Here is a 19,130-nt window from a genome sequence, read left to right as displayed (position 1 = left end):
TTTGGAAGAACTGAACCTGCCACTTTCTGGCCCCAATTGGTCTCTGAGACAGCTTTCCCAAATCTGAGGAAAGTAGCCCTGTACATCTTGACCATGTTTGGCTCCACATACAGCTGTGAGGCAGCTTTCTCCACAATGAACATAATAAAAACTAAATATCGTTCCAGGATCACCAATGAGCACCTACACATGTGTATGAGAATGGCCCTGACACCATTCCAGCCCAGATTTAAAATCCTAGTAGAGCGAACTAAAGCTCAGTTCTCTCACTGAACAACAGAAAGTTGGGACGTGGAATATAAGGGGGAAAGAAAGAGAAACTGTAAAATTGTTAAAATGTTTTGATGTTATCTGTTGAAAATGTATTGAGACTGTTTAGTCGAGATGTAAAATGTAAAGAAAAAGGGAAACTTTTTTTTTCTGAAATTAAGCACTTTGTTTTAAGATGCACAATTTAGCCATTTTATTTATTTTCTCTAATTCATTTTAAACAGCAGCCCTATTTCTAATGTAGGCCTACTGTGTGTTTCAGTGTTAACAATAAATTTTGTTGAAATGTTTTAACTTGTATTTTCATTGATTTGACAGTCTATTGTTCATACGTTCAGATATAAATTAAAAAAAAAAAAAAAAAGTTGCTTCTCTATCACAATCATAACGTAAGTTAGACATTATGATGTCCCGGACCTCTGCTTGAGAAGATTTTCTCCAACTGGACCTCCTCAAATTTTAGTTTAATACCCCTGATCTATAGGATAAGATGCACTTGTATGACCATTTGTTTTGTTGCGGTAGGATTCCAAAATAACATTTCTTTTCTATAAAGTAATTTAGCTTAAAGCTGCAATGACATATTCCCATTTTAAAAAGAAAATGAACTATTGAAACAAAGGTGCAGGGTTTAAAAATGTAAATCCTTACTATACGTCTTCCTTTTCTGACCTGTTTTTGATCTTAAACTCCTCTTATATATCGTTGTTCTTTCGAATGAAACATCAAATTCATCAAATTTTAGGAAAAATTCATGTCTTATAGCCAACCCCAGCCCTCCAGCTTAATGTCTTCCACTAAGTGCTCATATAAACTACCGCCGATAAATGAGACGTGTGATGTCAAGAACGTGATCAGCAGCAGCACGCCCACCTGCAAAAGTCCTTATTATTTTTTTGGCAGAGTATAAAAAGCCAACATAATATTTTCATGGATAGAATCATTTTTTTCTATCACAGTCAGACTAAGTGCAAGAAAAAACTGAAAGATGTGTATTTTCATTTCATGAAATGACACAAAGTTCAAAGAGTCCTTGATTTATTCTTTTTTTTTTTACTATTTGAAAAAACAACAACAACAAACACACACATTCCTGGACCCAAATTGGCCAAAACTTAAAAAAAAATCCTAACATGTATTAGAAATGTTTTTAAAGAGACAGCTTTGTGAGTCCTGGAAGTCATACAGTGGCAGCAGCACCAAGATAAAGAAAAGCATTTGTGTATGATGAAATAATATATTAAATACATATCACAACAAAAATACACATTTCTGCGAAACAGTTTCAATTTCTAATCATGGAAAACTATAATGTTTTCAGTGGATTATTCATTCACATAATGAATGTAGTTGATATTTTATCACTGATTGCACATTTCCTGCAATAGCTGTGGAGTGTGTGTTCATTTGAATCAGTCACTTCTACAGTGAAGTGTTGAACAAAAAAATTCAAAATGACTAACTCGTGATTCTTCGTTTAAGCCTCTATCAAATACGCTTCCTATACGTTGATTCAGGAAGCCTGAACCTCATTGCATTAGTCCATTGTTGCATTGCTTCAAAAATATTGCACACCTGTGTAGGTCCTACCTTCCATTTTGGACAGAGATACACAAGCAGGCTAATAATTTCCACATGGGGCCAAAATGTCATTTTCTGTGTCCATCGTGACTCTGTATGCTACAATAATTTACCTCAAAACTGATTTTGTTTTTTGTGCTCACAACCTGTCAGTTTTCCCCACCGTTTTTGAACCACTTTCATCCACGGTGTTTGAGTACGGGTCCTGTTTTATTTCATTGCCTTCGTAGCTGATGTTATCATAAACTTGTCTCGTGTGGCTGTTCGTCTCCGCCTTTTCCCTGTCCTTTTCTTTTTCCTGCTGGAACTGGAGCAGCACCGCTTTATTTACACCGGGACCTGAGAGAAAGGAGCACGACACAATGCAACAGCGAGACACTTAGTCTTCACCTTCAGTTTTAATAGTTTCTCTACTACACATAAAGAACCCAGAGGAAAATGATGTACGTACCGAAATAACTGAGCACCACTGGGAGGAATATAAGTCCGTGAGCCATTCCCAGGAGTGTAATGACGAGGTTCAACCGGAAGAAGAAAATCTGGATGAGCTGCGCTTTGGCAAACGCCAGCACGATGATGCCTGGCAGGTTAGTCATAGCAACACCAGCAAACACCTTGAGGGTGCAAAAAAAGGGAAAATTCATTTGAAAACATGTCTTTATTTTCCTTTATTTGGTTCAAATTTTTCTTTAATGGGTGATTAACAACATCAGCTCTTGCTTTACTTACTGCGCTGCCCATTTTGGCTGTAGCCTCGATTGCTCTTTCCACACGTGTGGGCTTGGTGCTGAGTGCAAACGATCTCGTCATATGCGACACAAACTCAACAGAGATGCCCACCGCCTGCAGATTGCACAGAAGATGTGAGACTTTCACTTTCATTTAAACCATCAAAAATGAATCTCTGCAAAGCACGGGAAAAATACAAAAGGCTAGCAAATTTAGTAAAAATATCCACACTCAGTTGATTGTATAGGTTGGTCTCCAAAGAAACCCAGTGATGCAGCTAATCAGCACCTGTTATTAGGCAGACTGGTCAACACAATGTCTTTCCATAACTGTGTCCGCACTTGAGAAAATGAGCCTCCTTCAGTCCCAATGATCTGATTTGCTCTTACCGTGACCAGATTGATGAGAGCCACTGCGTTATAGTCGATGCTCCACAGAGTCATGACACCGACTGTATCCACAACGATCATGACAATGGTGAGCAGATTGAGCAGGCCGGAGCGCAGATCCAAGCCGAGCAGCAGACAGCAGACCACGAAGGTCGGCAGCAGACACAAGGAGATGTTGAAGAGTCCCTCATTCACAATAGTCAGGTACTGCTCATAAAATACGTAGGTTATCCTGGAAGGAGGAGAAACATAAAACATTGATCAGAAAATACAAACCGCTTAAAGACGAAAACAACTTTCTGGCAGAGTGGTTGGAGCTGAGTTGCAGGGAAATGGGGAAAGCACATACGTGTAAGGGAACACTTCAAAGTCAGGCGAGGTGCCTGGCACGAGCCTCATGCCTTGGGTGATCTTGTCAGCAAGCTCCCTGGCCATCTTCAGGGCAGCGGTGAACTCCTGGGAGTTGGTTAGAGGTGTGTGGTAAGCCATGAACCGAGAGGCTGGAGAGACAGGGGGGTAAAAAAGGTTTTATTTCCTATTTTTTAAATCTGTTTTTGAATGAATAGAATCACTTCCACTGCTATGCGGTGTTTTTGGGGACCTACCTATTATTTCCCCACTTTCATCTCTTACCACTGCTTTGTCATACGCTCCTAGACCGCTGTTTAAAAAAGACAGTAAGCCATGAGATTTCCGTTTTGATGCTGGGATTTATTAGTGTGTATGCGCGCATTTACAATACAAACCCTTTGGAGCACTGCAGGTCAGGCCTGTTAGTCAGAAAGTCAGGAAGGTAGCGGTTGAATTGTGCCACAGTGGGCCTCACCGTATCATTATCAGGACGTGCCAGACACCTTTTAGCACAGATTAAACCAGCTGTTAAGACAAATAAGAAGAGTAGGGGTTATTGAAGTCATGTCTTTGTTCATGTTTAGACAGTAACATCAAAAACTGCATGCAAGTATGTTTTTTTAATGCTTTTTTCATTTAAGAAATGATTCTCACATTCATTTGCAGGACAGAAATGTCCTACATTGGGACCGTTGGTGTACAGACGACAACATTTGGATTGGGGGTTCAACCAGTCAATGAAATCATCCACCCACGAGTTCGCAGGGATAGCCACATAGGATCTAAAGTTGAGATCATATAAATAATTATTTATTCTCATAATCATCAAATTCAGAAAAAGGTAAGAAACAGCAATACCTTGTTAGTCTGTTGCATTAAAAGTAACATTATCCAGCACTTCCAAGCAATAATTGATCATTTTATTCAAAATTGAAGTTTAAAAAACCACTTCAGTTTGTGTTTTAAGGGGTTCTGTGCTTGAATATTTGGCCATTTTTCTCTGTCTTTCTCTATGCTCAGTATGCTTCAGGAAGCTAACAACCTGTAGCTACTTCAAATGTAATAATATCAGTCTCATACTTAGTAAATTTCAAACCATCTATCTGGATCTGGGATTATGTACTGAATATTTCTAAATAACTACAGCTGTGTTTAAGAAGGCTCAGCAGCACTTTCACTTCCCGAGGTTGCTGAAGAAGTACTGTGTAGATGAGAAACTGCTGGTTTGCCTTCTTTCGCTCACTGAAAGCATGCCAGCGTACTGTGTTACAGCGTGGTCTGCCGGATGCTCTGCAGCAGATAAAAGAAGCTACCCCCAGGGTAATAAAGACAGCATGAAAGCTCACTGGCTCCGCTCTTCCCTCCCTGGAAGAGACTGAAAAAGCAAGATACCTCTCAAATGTCTTAAAAACCCCTAAAAACAGCTGTCACACTGGATACTTGCTATTTGACCTGTTCCCCACTGGTAGACACTACAGCTCCACCAAAACAGAGGCAAACAGCTCAAGCCCTAACTCAAGCAGGGTTGCTGTAATGCACCATGACACTTTCTATTTAATTCTTTGCTCCTTTTTCATTCATAATCATTCATTGTCTTCTACTGAAAGGCCTGACTTTACTGTGGGAATGACTTTGTTGTTTTATTGTGTGAATGGCTTGTTTTTATGCTTGGGGCACCTGCACAATTAGCATCTCAATTTAACTATTTTATAACACAAAGATTATTAAAGGCGTTCTGATACAAATCTTTCAGTTAAATTTATTGGAGTTCTTAATGATAGATTTATTGTTCCTGTTTTATGAGATGCTGTTTGCCAGCTGATAAGGCTGCTGATAAATACGGCTCCATAATTCTGCTTATCTTGAGGAAACAATTGTGTTTTGTTACCTAAGACGGTCTCAGTCCGATCGAATATATCAAAATGTAAAGTGTTTAGGTGAATCACAGGCAAGCTGGGAAGATTATTTTGTGCATCAGAAGTTTCAAATCTGTCAGAACACAGTTTCTGATTGCAAGCATATTTCGAGAATAATTATAGGGGATAGCTCAGTGATTGCTTTCACTAACTGGCACTATCACTCAGAGACACCCTTCATCTGCTCTGTGGCAATTATGTTGCTGAGTTTATCATTAACTGATCTGACTGGAAAGTGTGTAACAGGTTGCTACTACGATATCAGCAAGGTCAAGGATATGTTGTGATATGAAGGACACATGCAGAGTATCAGAACTGTTGCAAGCAACTGGTAGATACAGAGTTTAAGTGAGCAACAATGGTACAGAGTTTGCTTTTAAAGCTTAAAGTTTCCCGTGTTCAGATTATAAACAATAAATCCACTGACTCACCGTTCAGGGTAGTTTGTGGCGTACTGGATCTTCTGAGTCAGCGAGAACTGATCACAACCCACGCTGGAGCAGACTGCATTCATGCCCTCCACAGAGGTGAAGTTGAACCCCTTTTTTGTTACAAAATAAACAGGAACGCCAACTTCAAAGTACTTGTTCAGGTACTGGAAATAGGTCAGCATGTATGAGTCCTGCATCGAAAACAGAAATATCTTTGTGAACAGGTTTAACAGGAAGAAAATAGTGTCATTGCCATTTATACATAATTGTGCTTACTGACCTGAGGCATAGCCAGCTCCTGATCCAAACCCACTTTCACATTCATCATGAGGAATAAGGCTCCACAGAACATAAAGATGAAAACTACTATCTGAGGAGAACATAGAATAGAGTGAATTTATCAAACATCTGTTTAAAAACACACACATCTCAATATGAGTTTGTGTTCATCTCATTAAATTTCATCTCGCAAGATTTAACATCAGTGAGACAGCTGAGGTCAGTGGTTTAGAATAACTGTGGACTGAACATATTTTATGTTGTTGGTGAGGCATTACCACTATGATCCTGGTGTAGCGGTGCAGTAGAACAGGGGCATAGTATTTCTTCATGAATGGCATCAGAAAACCCTTATTTGGCTTTTTTGGACGCTGTTTTGACACTTTAATGCAACAGAGAAGTTCACAGCGGTTGTTGTCTTGGCGCCGGGCATCCAGGGACAACAGCGCAACAAAAGCTGTCATCTGGAGGGCAAAGTCCATGAGCACAGCCAGAGCAGCATATAGAGCAAAGGACTTCACTGCTGGCATAGTGGACAGGGCCCCTGAAACAAACATGGATAGAGGGTAACGCACCAGACAAAACACCAAGTCCAGCTTGGTGTAAAAAAATTTTATTACATTTTTAAAACTAAGGATTCAGCTAAGGATATCAGATTATATACCTAGGAAGAAGCAGACAGACTCAGAAAGACTGCACAGGAGCATGCTGGGAGCCACGTTTCCAAGGACACGCCCGATCTGCTCCTCTCGCGTCTCGTGAGGCCTCCGCACATCTCTCTGGAAGACAGGAAGAGTAACTTAATAAAAATTCCACCATGTTAAAAAAATGGCACCATTGTACATTTATGGCACACATAGATATACAATACCTGGTACTCCAGAACAAAGATGAAGATGTTGTCAGCTCCCACGGCGAGCACCAGGAAGGGAACGACCTGAAGGATGACCAGTGAGGAGGGTATGCCAATCCAGGAATAAAAACCCATTGAGGCCAGGACAGAGCAGGCGACCACCAGGATCCCACCCAAACCAACCAGAAACTTAGAGTCCACCTACAGGACAAAGAGATGCAAATGTACAAACGTCTCAGTGAACCCATTGACATTTCTTTATTACGCTGTAGTAAGAACAATAATCCTGACATAGGCATACTGTATCAGCTTCTCCTTATCACGTACAGTAGGTGATATATACCATTCTATCATTTTTTCTCTCTGTACAGAAGCCAGTATAACCCAGGGGCATATTTTATGCTCACATTTTTACAGCAACAACTAAATTCATGTTTTAGCAACTTAAAAAAAAAAAAAAAGCTCCGATCATATACGTTTTCAGCTCTTGGTCAGAGGGTTTAAAAAGCATGTTGTTTCTAGTCAAATATGGCTTTATTTGCCATGTTATCAAGGTTACTGCACACTATTATCTAATCTAGGTCAAATGGACAGCAGCTAACAGTTGCATCCAGCACCACACTTAAATGTTAGCAAAAAATGACATTATTCTGATACCAAATGAATGCACATTAACACTTATGTTAAATCCAAACTTAAGTGTTAAAGTGTAAGCAAACCTAACCCATAAGTGTGTATTCTTATGCTTTGCAGTTACTAGTTAGCATCAACGATGTTACCGAACATTTTTAGCATGCTAATCAGCACGAAACAAAACATACAGCTGAGGCTAACTGGAAAGTAATTTCTTTTGCAGATGCTAGATTTGGAAAAATGAAAATACTGACATAACTGTGCTACATAAAAATGTTTGGGCTCCATCCTGGGCAGACCATGAAGGTAGGTGTTAAGACATTTCACCTAAAACCACACAAGTGAAAAGGCAGAGTGTGGCAGGGTTTATGAACACCCGTTCAAAGACTAATGGCACTAAAGGGATTAACTGCTGATTTGCAAGTTGCAATACCCGGGAATACCTGATGCTACCCATTCTGCGGAGACGTACCAGTAAGCGTTTCCATGAAGAGTGCTCTCCAAGTGCCACAGCGATGTAAACGAAAATTACAGCATAGCTGATCATGAAGATGGGGATATCTTCTGCAGTTGTTCGATTGATCTCGTCCTCCAGAGATCTCTATTAACAGAGCAGAGAAGTGAGTGATTAGATGTGTTAAAGGTCACAGAGAGGCCAACTTAACGTTTCTTAGAAAAACAGCAACAGCAAGTCTTTGTCAGTATGCCTGGTAATTGCTTCATTTTGCTTTCTTGAGCATTTTGATCTTTATTAGATAGGACACGACTGTGAGCAGGCAGGAAACGAGTGCAAAGATGGTGTAATGACACGTACAAAGGTCCCTGGACCACCTCAGACAAGTGACACGCGGCCAAGGCCTTAATGGAGCTTTTCTACTCTGCTTCATCACTCAAAGCATTTTACACCTCATTCACCGAATCACTTTTTTCTAAGTGATTCATTTCTATTTCACATTCACACACATGTGCGATTCTTACTCAGCACAAAGCATTGGGAGGAACTCAGAGTTAATTATCTTGCCCCCAAACACTTTGGCCACAAACCCTCAAACCTGCCAATTCTACTTCTTGAGCCACAGTGACTCACGTAAATCACAGGTAACTGCCCCAAAATCCACACAAATTTCTCATTTGAACTTAAATTTTGTAAATATACGAATAATGCATACTCATAGAGTTTTTACCTCTGCCATGTATGCAAAAGTGAAGCTGTTTTTCGGGTCTTTCTGGTATTCTTGGACAATTTTAAGAAACTCTTTCTCCCATTGCATAGCCACTTTGAATTTAGGGTCACTGCGAGCATAGTTGTTCAGGGAGAAGGTCAGGATGAAGGCCTCAGCACTGCTGAATGCATCATCTGGGAAAAGTCAAGTGTAAATTGTTCAAGTGAGTTAGAAGCGCCTTTTTGTGTGTTGTACAATAATTTCAGGGATAAAACAGTGGTTCTAAAAGTCTCTTACCCTCATATCCTCCCACAGCCAGGAATGGGAAGACTGGAGCTCCATAGTCAGCCATGCAGCTCATACCTAAATCTGTGATGTCTTTGAAGGACAAAGGAGAGCTTGAGGAGAAGTGGAAAAAGGGGGAGAAAGGATGGTTTTATGTGCCGGAAGGTGAAGTTTATAAAAATGAGCGGTGTTGGTTGCAGTTTTTTTTAATGAATGCTTACCCAAGGCAGTAGATGAGGTGGTCTCTCCAGTCCACCTCTTTGGTCACTCCCAGCTCAGTCATGTTCACTTTAGCGTTAATGTGGTCTAGGCTGTTCTGGAAGTACTGTGGCAAGCTGTTGACTGCACAGTCAGTCAAGGAAGGGTTGTTGGGATTTAGCGGCGCAAAGCACACATCCTTCAAACTTGCTGTCCGGTTCAGATCATCTGACCAAAACTGAATATTCTAAAAACAGAATGAGGGGGGTTTCAGTTAGTCAACATGGAATGATGCACCTTTTCAAACACTGTCAGCAGTCAGCTTTGACTTTGAGTACCTGTATTCGTGTCTGGAGTTCCAGCAGCTCAATGATGAGCTCTTTGGACATTATCCCACTAAAGTTTTGCGGTCCAAACAGCAACGAGTCATAAATGTGGCTTTTTCTGCCTGGTGCTGTCAAGATTACTTGATTTGTCCTGTAGAAGGGATCAAAGTACGTGTCGTGGAATTCTTTCTCTTGGCGAGCCCGGCTGTTAGGGGCAGACCAAAGTTCAACTGGATCGGTGGTGAGTTTGATGTCTTTGAGGCCAACAGATAAAACAGCCACGACAATAAGAGACAGGAGGAGGACCTTGAGAAAAGATCAAATATTCTTCAGGCGTGGTGTCTTCGTCTGGCTAACAATATACTTTCTCTTAAATCCACTGTGTAAGGTAAGGTTAACGCAAGAAGTCAGAAATGTGCAAATTCTTTGAAATGGGAACATATCTATACTGAATTAGTAAATAAAATATAGATAATAGGGAATTATTAGTATTCTTTATATTCCAAATGTCACTTTGAACAATAAAAATGTAATCTTCCTCATTTTAGTCCACTCAGAGGATTTGTTGCTATAGCATAACTGGGTTTGGTATGAACAGCATCTTATGATTTGACTTTAATTCTTCCACTAAAGCTAAAAGAAGGCCTAGTGGGTACATACGTCCTACTTTTACTGGATCAAAGTACTTACAGTGAGGGGATAAGAGGCCATGATGGTTCCCCAAATCCGGAACTGTGAGCTCAGGTAAGCCTGAGCAGCCAAGCTGTTTGTCTCAGCACATGTCACCTCTGAGGGATGGATGATCTTCTCAGTCACTTTATCACTGTCCTTGTCTTTGCCTTTACCTCTGTGTATTCCTTTCTTTTTATTTTTTTGAGATGCCACCCACCAGGAGACAGAGAGGTATAGGACAAAGGAAAGTATCAGGAGAATGAGCAAGATGATAGAAATTACAAGGTAACCATTGGTGCCCAGCAGTGTAAAGGGGCCAGCGACCGGTGAAGGAGGTAGCACACTTGGACACGATTCTTGGCAGTCCTGGCAGGAGCAAACGTCCCCTCCTGTAGGTGTGGTCTCATTACACATGAGAGCGACCCCGTTGTAGGGAATCACACCTTCTGGCAACCCTGTGGTGTCTCCTTCTTGTATTATTTTAAAGTCGATGTCCAGAGGAGCCAAACCGTTACTCGAGTCCCCTTGGAAATCGTACCAGCGCTGGGGAGTGCATAGCTTTGACCCATAGCGACCACACATGGTGGCAATGGCATAGCCTCCAATCGTGGCAGGAATCCGGACATTTTTACATGACTGGAAGGAGGTATCAGCAAAAGTCTTGCCGATGAATGCCTGGTAACCCAACACGGCCTCCCTCGTCCTATTCTGCTCAGTGACATTCATCACCCTTGTGACCTTAACTGTTTGGCTCTGGTTAGGACTGCAGGTGTTGATGCAGTGCAGGTGAGCAAAGTTGTAAGCACAGGAAGGGCAGCGGACGAGAACAGCCTTGGACAGGGTCAGGCTCTTTTCCAGTGATCCCAGCTGTTTGATCGTACAACAAGCATATGTGCTGCTCTCTCCCTGGTCAAACATGGGGCACACCTGCAGCAGGAACAAATGTAATTATAAAAGGATTGTAACACGCACTTATTGAGAATAGACAGAAATCTACCTCTGCCACACTTCATTCAAACTTCTTCTCTTACAGCAGTTCACTCCACCAAGAAGAAGGATATACACACACCTGTTTGAGTATCTTGTAGTGGTCTCCAGTGACGAGTTTGGCACGAGTGTAATTCAGACATGGGACGATGGGATCAATGAGGGTGTTATTTAGCAGCGGGTTACGACCACACTCATCATAAAAAACACAATATCCCGGCTCATGCTGGGCCTCTGATAGACTCTGCGTGGACGAGACGAGTTTTCAAGAGTAAGTACAATAAAGGCAGCAACAGCGCTTTTAATGTAGAGTCTGCTTAGAAATCAAAAACTTCTCAGCACAGATGTTCGATTATAAAAATTATTTTCCTACTCACAAACATTACAGTTAACACGAAGCGATAAGCTCAATGATATGTTTTCCAAAAACTTGTATAAGTTTGATAGTGTTTATTATAATGCCTATAACATTTTCTAAGGATAACTCGTAACATCTCACAGCCCTGTCACAATGACTCAAACGCTACACGGTGTCCTGCCAGCTCAGCTTCTTTATTGCCAATTTGCAACAATAAAATGGAGATTGTACTAATAAATTGCACACGTTCAAGGTTAATTATAACCACAAACTACATGCGTGCCTACAATACAAGATAAAAAAATGTAAATACTAAGTACAATAAACTTTTATTCTTGATTTCTGTTGGAATATAAATTGACTTTTATTTTTTATATCCAAAAACACAATGTATTCTTGTAACATGCAATGTGATTAAAGGTGACTGTTGCCAAACCTACGGGGCTTAAAAATGTCATCTCTAATTTTTTACAGTTTAAAGCAAAGGCAAATAAAATGTCATGATATAAATTTAATCACCTTTAACACGAGAATAGAAATTTGGGGGAAAGTCACAAATGTGTGAAGGGCATTACCTTTGAAAGTTTTAAATATAATAGAAATAATAATAATAATAATAATAATAATAACAATAATAAAATGTTATATCATACTTTGCATGAGAGTATGTGAGATAAATATAATTGTGACGACTACATTTGAATGGTCAGTGATGTAAAATGTGTGAAACAGCTTTAAAAAATCACCCATATAGAAAAATATTACATGCACATATTTATGTATGCATTATGTGCATATGTTCAACACAGTTTAAATCTAAAACCACAACAGTGATTTTACCTGAGACGCTGTTTGCACACCTTCTTCTCTAACCTCAACTCTGGACATAAAAATCACTACTTACTTATATTTATTTATTGTATTGCTTTTAATTTGGGTTTCTTATCTGCGAATGTACTATAAAAATACATATTGATTGCTTGTTTAAACAGTTATATTCATTTAGGATTTTAATTAAACGTTAATCTTTCTAGTTTTAAGTGCTGATCACAGATCAAATGATTAATACATTTCAAACCCCCCCCCCCCCCCCCATCATGCTGTTAACTGAAAAAATGTACAGTATTACATCTTCAATATATTATAGAAACCAGTGCACAACTGCAATAAATTCCCCAATAAAAAAAGAAGAAAAAACTTACCACAATATTTATAAAAATGACAAGGGCTGCAAGACGCATCATGATTCCTGAGCACGATTCAACAACAGAAGAGTCAGATTCTTAAATTTCAGTAAAATAGGAGTGTAAGGAGTGTTTCACTGTTGACCTATTAGAAGATGCATTAGGAAAGAAGGTGAGAGGTGATGTGGGTAGTCTCTGTTGTCTGTCTGTCTGTCTGTCTGTCTATCTTACAGTGTTAGGGCTACGTAAGGAGAAACGTGTTCTGGTGTGATGTTGCTGCCGGCCAATCACGGGCGAAAGCTACCAGTTGCTCCGTTTGATAATTAACACAGAAAATAGATTTTGATAGGGTTGCTGGGGTGATTCAGCAGAGCTGGGAGAAACAAAATCCCACCCAGATGTCTAAGCCACACCTAGTTCTTCACTTGTGCTTCATCTTACATTGATACTTGAACTGATACCACCTGGAAATTTGTAGTTTTATTGACGATAGATAAACATTCTGAGTGATTTGAATCGTGTCAATCCCTTTACAGCAAGAAGCATGTGTAGGCTGTTGTTGCTTGTTTTCAGAGCAGTGCATGTAGGAAACATCCAAAGTACAGCACACTACTACTGAACCTTTAGACCATCATCAAAGTGACTATCTGATCTATAGGGTACAGTGAGAGAACAATACCTGTGTTCCTGATATGATATGATGGATCATTTTTCTTTAAATCAAAAAGTCATTTAGTGCTTTGAATGGTCAGTAGGACTAGAAAAAAACTAAATGAATACAAATATATTACTTTCAAGTCCAGTGATGGTCTGTAAGCATGCCAAGCCGACATGATCAACTTTGTAATTAATGCTCTTATCATATGTCAAGGTCACAGCTGAGATAAAGAAGAGATCCGATGGTCCAGATGCTATCGTCTGAGCTTTCAGGGTGAAGGTGCGTGAGCATTTAAATTTGTGATAAACAGACATGGTGCAGAAGATGGGAAGAAATGGCAAAGATATGAGGATGTTTATTGTTCTTTCGTGATAAGTGGCAGCATAACAGAATTTTGTAACTATTCATAAAGTTTAGGATTTATCAGCATCTCTATCTATCTACTTTGCGCCGATTTTCAGAGCGATTGCAGCAGTTCCTGTGCAATTCCAGATTCATAACGGGAGCAGGTTTCATTCAGCAGAACAAATCTATTTCTGATGCTACACCGTCCAAACGTTTATCACTAAATTATTTTATTCTCATTCTGTTATATCATGTTTTTGTGACGTTGGTAGATGCGGTGCACCCTGGCATTTATTCTTTATGAGCGCTATTTCTTAAAGGACTCTGCCCAACCATAAAATGATTTTGCAAAGATTAGCCAAAAATTAATAAGCCTCTCTGTTCTTAAAAGGAAAAACATCTTCATGGAATAGATTTATATGCTGCTGCAATTTAGACTTTTGTAAGTAATGACAGAGTCTATGTACATGTTTTAAGGTCCTATGACATTTTCTAGAATGTGCAGACCTGCAGAACTTACTGAAAAACTAACTTCAGGTAAACACTGTTCGGACTGGAAATCCACTATCACCGCTTCAATTGGTTCAACTAAACTTGCACATGAGTCGGGCTGGAAACAGCACTTTACTTCATATCATTTATGTTTGGTGCCAATCAAAGTGATTCTGTGGTTTGTTTGTTTTTTCAAATCATGTATATTTTTTATTTTGTTTTTGTGTGTTTATTTAAACCTGTTTCTTTCATTAGCTTGTGTTTTTGCTGTGCATTCCCTTGCTTATATGAGAAACAACTGTGCAGACCTTGAGAAATTGAAAACATTTACTAATTTTGGAAATAAAAATGAAGAACATTTTAAAGTTAAAATTATTAAAATTATTAAATTAAAAATTATGATCAATAAATCAGGATTTGAAAGCAGTTCCTTTGCAGGACTGGTTGTTGTGCATGTTTTTTTTTTTTCCTTTTTTTTTTCAATTCGGTTTCGATACTTTTCATGCACGAAAGACATGAACATAAATGTGATGTTGTCAGTAACCTGCATTTAAAACAAAATAAAACACCAGGACACCCGATTGTCGCATAGAAGGTGACAGCAAAGGACCAATAAATTAGTGGGATGACCCCCACTGGTGGGCAATCCAGCCACTGCAGGTGGGGGAAGATAAGCAGGGGAAACTGACGGGACAGGTGTGAACCTTTTTGCTTCATGCTAGAAAAGACTGAGGACTCTCTGCACTAAATCAACATTTCTCTGACAATCCAAAAAAATAACTTATATTAAAGAAAACAGAAGTATAAAATATAAGTACTTCATACATATAGGTATAAGTATCGCATTATATGTTTGCCTTTATGTTGTTGTTTCAAAACAGCAGGAGAAATGTTTCATTTAACTTCTGTTTTTGATAATGTTGTAACTGATCGCATCAAATTGAATTAGGCATTAAAAACTATCTGTCATGTGACCTAATGTGATGCATTTTGATGAGTATGATTTTGTTTAACTTAAGAACACAAAGCACATCTTTCAGTGTGGGACACCAGTATGCAATAAACAGCTGAATCAATTTTATGCATGGGTCTGTTATATATAGTAGATCATTTAAATACTGTAACAGACTCATGTGCAATTATGTAATTATTTCTAATGATGGCAAAATACTAAATGTTACACAACAAACGTACAAATTTCTCTAAAAGGGTTATTGGAAATAAAAAGAATGTACCTACTGAAGTTAACACACTGACAGTAACAGTATATTATATATATATGTTTAAGTTTTTGAAGATTAATAATATTATCACATCGACATGTACTAATTAGCAACAGCACAGACAGTTGTGAGTTTAATAGTCTTAGATTTTTATGGCATAAAAAGAAAAGAGAAAGAGCTGTAGCATTCAGGGTGCAGTCTTCAAATAATGCCTATCTAAACCATTTTAGAAAACAGATTTTGCATCCAGATAGCGTACATTGTCCCCTTTTTATGATGGGCTCCTTATCATTATTTATGGACCTCATGTTAAGCTGAACTGATCTGGGGAGAGCCAATCATCTTGACTTGTTGGACTCAGATAAAGGTGAAAGGTAGTTTCCTTAGAAAACCCTCAGTATCAGATTAAAAAAACAACTGTATTAGCAGATAAATCTGTTTCTACATGAGGGAGATTCAAGTTGTTTAAGTATCTGCAAATAATATCAGTGTTTTTCCCAATAACAGTAGAAATATATATTTATATTAGCTGTATTATTTAAGATGTTATTCAGACACTGATATTTTACATGTAGTTGATTTTTCCTCCAAATTTAGTGGTATTTTTACTTAAACTGTACCTCACCTATACAAATTTTACTTGTATTTTTTTTCTTTATTCCCACAACCATGCACCAATGCAGTGTGTGCATATATATATATATATATATATATATATATATATATATATATATATATATATATATATATATATATATATATATATATATATATATATATATATAATTTACGTTTGTTTCATTTTGTTCAACTTTACAGATCTGCTTCACTACTCTCATAACTAAATATTTCTCTTTTTACTCCACAGCTTTACCCGTTCACTTTTCAGCTCATAGCCAATGAAAACCATACATATGCAAATGTTATATTTTCATTTTTCTGGATAAACTGAAAGATTAGATCTTCTATTTTTCCCTGAAATTTCTGAAATTCTTGTTTAGATATCCTCCTGAGGACCGAGGAAAAAAGAATCTTCCCATTGAACTTTCTTTGTGATTTTCTTCCTCGTTGGAGTTGAAAGAAGCCGCCCAAACACATGAATTATCGATGGAAAGCCTGGGATGTCCTCTATTTAGTACATCAGGACTTAGTAGGGTAGTTCAAATAAGTCGAAAGATATAGACCAAAAACAAATGTCCATTACAGAAGACAGAGAATAAATGAATAGGCTGGTTCTCAGGAGGATATTAAAAAATGAAAAGATTCTGGAGTCGCTGAAGGATTGTGTTTCAGTGCCTTTTAAATATATTTGGTAAAATTTATTTGTGTATTTATTTATTTTATTGATTACATAAATGTGTTATATTAATATTACTTTTCTGGGGACCACCAGAGGTCAGTATTCAATATACAAGGGTTCGTCAAAGTGTTTCTATAAATTATGGTCTACTGTGCTTATTTTGTTCTTTATATCTTTGGAAAAACCTCATGTTACATACATATGAAGTATTAAGATTTGATGCTAGAAGACACATAGTTGTAACACCAACAGACTGTAATGACATCAGGATCATAAGTTTGTGCAAACTAACAAGGAATTTGACTGGGCTTCACTTTGTTATCTTTGTGCAAAAAAAAGAAAAGAAGCGTTTTTTATTTTTAAATACGCAGTGAAGTGTGATTATATGACCTCAGCTTTTTTAACTCCTGTAGCTGAAGCTACAAAGTGTTGTGGAACTTAAAGCAATTTCACTCCATCAATACAGCCCTTACTGACAAGTCTGATTTTTTCAAACGAAGAAAGTTTACAAGACGGTTGTGAGGCCTGCTATGATGTAAGGTTTGGAGACTGGAGACTTGGCTCTGACAAAAAGATGTGAGGCTGAGCTGTCGAGCTGAGATGGTCACCTATTAAGACTGATGTGGACAAGGTTAGAAATGAATATATCAGAGTGACAGCTCAGGTTCAGCAGTTTGGAGACGACTTTAGAGAGATTGTTTGGACATGCGCAGAGGAGGGATAGTGGATATTTTGGACAAAGGATGTTGAATATGGAGCTGACGTGGAAAAAGAAAGAAGATTACGGAGAAGAGAGAGATGGAGGCAGACAATCCACTGCAGTGACCCTTAAATGAAGCAGCTGGAAGAAGAAGAAGAAAACAGATGAAGAAGTTTCTTTATGAAACAAAATCGCATTTGTTTCCATTTAGACTTAAAAAAAATACATGGCTGCACAAAGAACTTGTTACTTCTGCATGTTTGTATCATCCTGATAATAAGAATGTTTTATTAAGTATGACACAAACCAAATGAAAAATATGTCAAAATCAGAAACACTTTCTGTTGTATTTTCTAACTGATACTGGCCTGCCCTCCACCCTCCCCATATGAATCAGTACCATTTACAGCTCTGTTCACATGTAGCTTTGCTGTGATTCTTCTCAAAGGGTTGTTGTCCTCTGTGCCGTTTCACACTGCGTGGGCATGAGTGTTTGGACTGTGCTTTATTTGTCATTGAGCAGTCATCAGTCCTCTGCTTTCTTCTCGGCTAGTTCAGTGATTTTATACTGGGGAGCCACTGAAGGGAAGCCGGAGACAACCAGGAAAATGAAAGGGAGAAATTGCTTTTAAAAGGTATTAGTTATTTACAGAAAAAACAAACAGGAGTTTGCTGATTTTTGTGTTTACCTTTTCTTGCTACTGATAGGAGGAGGGGGAAAAAAGCTTGAATCACTGGGCTTGGCAGTGGATGAGTCACAAACAACCTGTGTAGATTACAAAATGGTGAAATCCCCATGCAGGGAGTTACTTGTCAATTAATAAAACACTGTGCTCATAGGGAAAGAAGTGTTAATTATTAAGTGTGATAACAGCTCTTTGCCACACATAATGTTTCAAAGCAGATTTTGTTATTTAAAGGAAGAGTGGTGAAACAAAACCTGTCTGCATTTCTGTATGTCAAAATGCTTTTTCACTAATACTGATGTAACAGATGCTCTCTCTATCAGGCACAGTAAAACTACGATGTCAGTAATTAATGTGTAAAGTTAATTTCCACTGAAGCAAATATCATGTCTTCACTAATAGTGCAAAATCAAAACAGCAGTTGCTTCAAGCTGCTTGTATTGTACAGTAAAGATCCTACAATGAAAGAGAGAAACCCCCAACAATCAAACAGCCCCCGATGAGCAAGCACATGGAGACAGAGGGAAGAAAAAACATTTAACAAAAAGAAACCTCCAGAACAACCAGGCTCAGGGAGCGGCAGCCTGCACAAGGGGGTGAGGATACGCCTTCACATTACCTTCACATCTGCGAGGCTAACCTGTGTTAGATGGCGAGTTTGAGAGCAGAGAGACAAAGAGCGCCAGTAGCGTAATCTGCAGGTGGATCATTAGTGCACCAACACTGCGTCGAGGTAACTGTACACTGTATACGGGGATCGGTCTAAATTATATGTATTATAGCGCTGCAAAAATCAGGTCGGGTGAACCTAACTCACACATAACATAATAACATAATCGCTGCGTTTACTTTTGAGATTTATACCACTGAATGTTGTCGCTAAGGTTGTCTCCTAACCAGCTGTCTGATCATGGAAACCAGTTGACTACGTTAGCTGTAGCGGTGATGAAAAGCGCCTGTTATTGAAGCGGAAAACGCCTTTTGGAACTCTTATCTATCTGAAACATGAACATAACATAAACCACTTTTTTACATTTATTATTCTTGTTTTCAGCGAGGAGGCTGTTGTAACTGTAAAGCCTTGAACTGATCAAAAACGCGCTGCACCCACAAGACTAACA

At 38.7% G+C, this 19,130-nt stretch overlaps 1 protein-coding gene across 1 annotated transcript; it reads right to left on the bottom strand.

Annotated features, from left to right (window-relative positions):
* Window positions 1-1,383: 1,383 nt before the first annotated feature.
* npc1l1 (NPC1-like 1) lies at window positions 1,384-12,860 on the bottom strand. The gene is made up of 21 exons (XM_026188402.1): window positions 12,624-12,860; window positions 11,146-11,307; window positions 10,095-11,003; window positions 9,417-9,710; window positions 9,102-9,325; window positions 8,893-8,993; window positions 8,617-8,789; window positions 7,905-8,033; window positions 6,818-7,000; window positions 6,611-6,725; window positions 6,225-6,490; window positions 5,948-6,037; window positions 5,668-5,858; window positions 3,975-4,102; window positions 3,716-3,845; window positions 3,575-3,630; window positions 3,319-3,469; window positions 2,970-3,201; window positions 2,581-2,694; window positions 2,303-2,465; window positions 1,384-2,190 (listed from the first exon to the last, which is right to left on the bottom strand). The coding sequence occupies exons 1-21, from the start codon at window positions 12,663-12,665 to the stop codon at window positions 1,991-1,993; spliced, it is 4,053 nt and encodes a 1,350-aa protein (XP_026044187.1). The 5' UTR covers window positions 12,666-12,860; the 3' UTR covers window positions 1,384-1,990.
* Window positions 12,861-19,130: the final 6,270 nt, after the last annotated feature.

Source organism: Astatotilapia calliptera, chromosome 12 (assembly GCF_900246225.1).
Source record: "Astatotilapia calliptera chromosome 12, fAstCal1.2, whole genome shotgun sequence".
In the NCBI taxonomy this organism is placed as follows: Eukaryota; Metazoa; Chordata; class Actinopteri; order Cichliformes; family Cichlidae; genus Astatotilapia; species Astatotilapia calliptera.
Note: the sequence above shows the minus strand (reverse complement) of the source record. Positions and strands in the feature narration are given on the sequence as shown.

Bases quoted from the DNA above. Each gene is read 5' to 3' on its own strand.
- npc1l1 (XM_026188402.1), bottom strand. From the start codon at position 12,665: ATGATGCGTCTTGCAGCCCTTGTCATTTTTATAAATATTGTG. The intron at 8,994-9,101 runs GTAAGCATTCAT...CTTCTCCTCAAG, and splicing joins CACCTCATCTACTGCCTTGG to CTCTCCTTTGTCCTTCAAAG. The intron at 3,470-3,574 runs GTAGGTCCCCAA...CTGTCTCTCCAG, and splicing joins TGAAAGTGGGGAAATAATAG to CCTCTCGGTTCATGGCTTAC.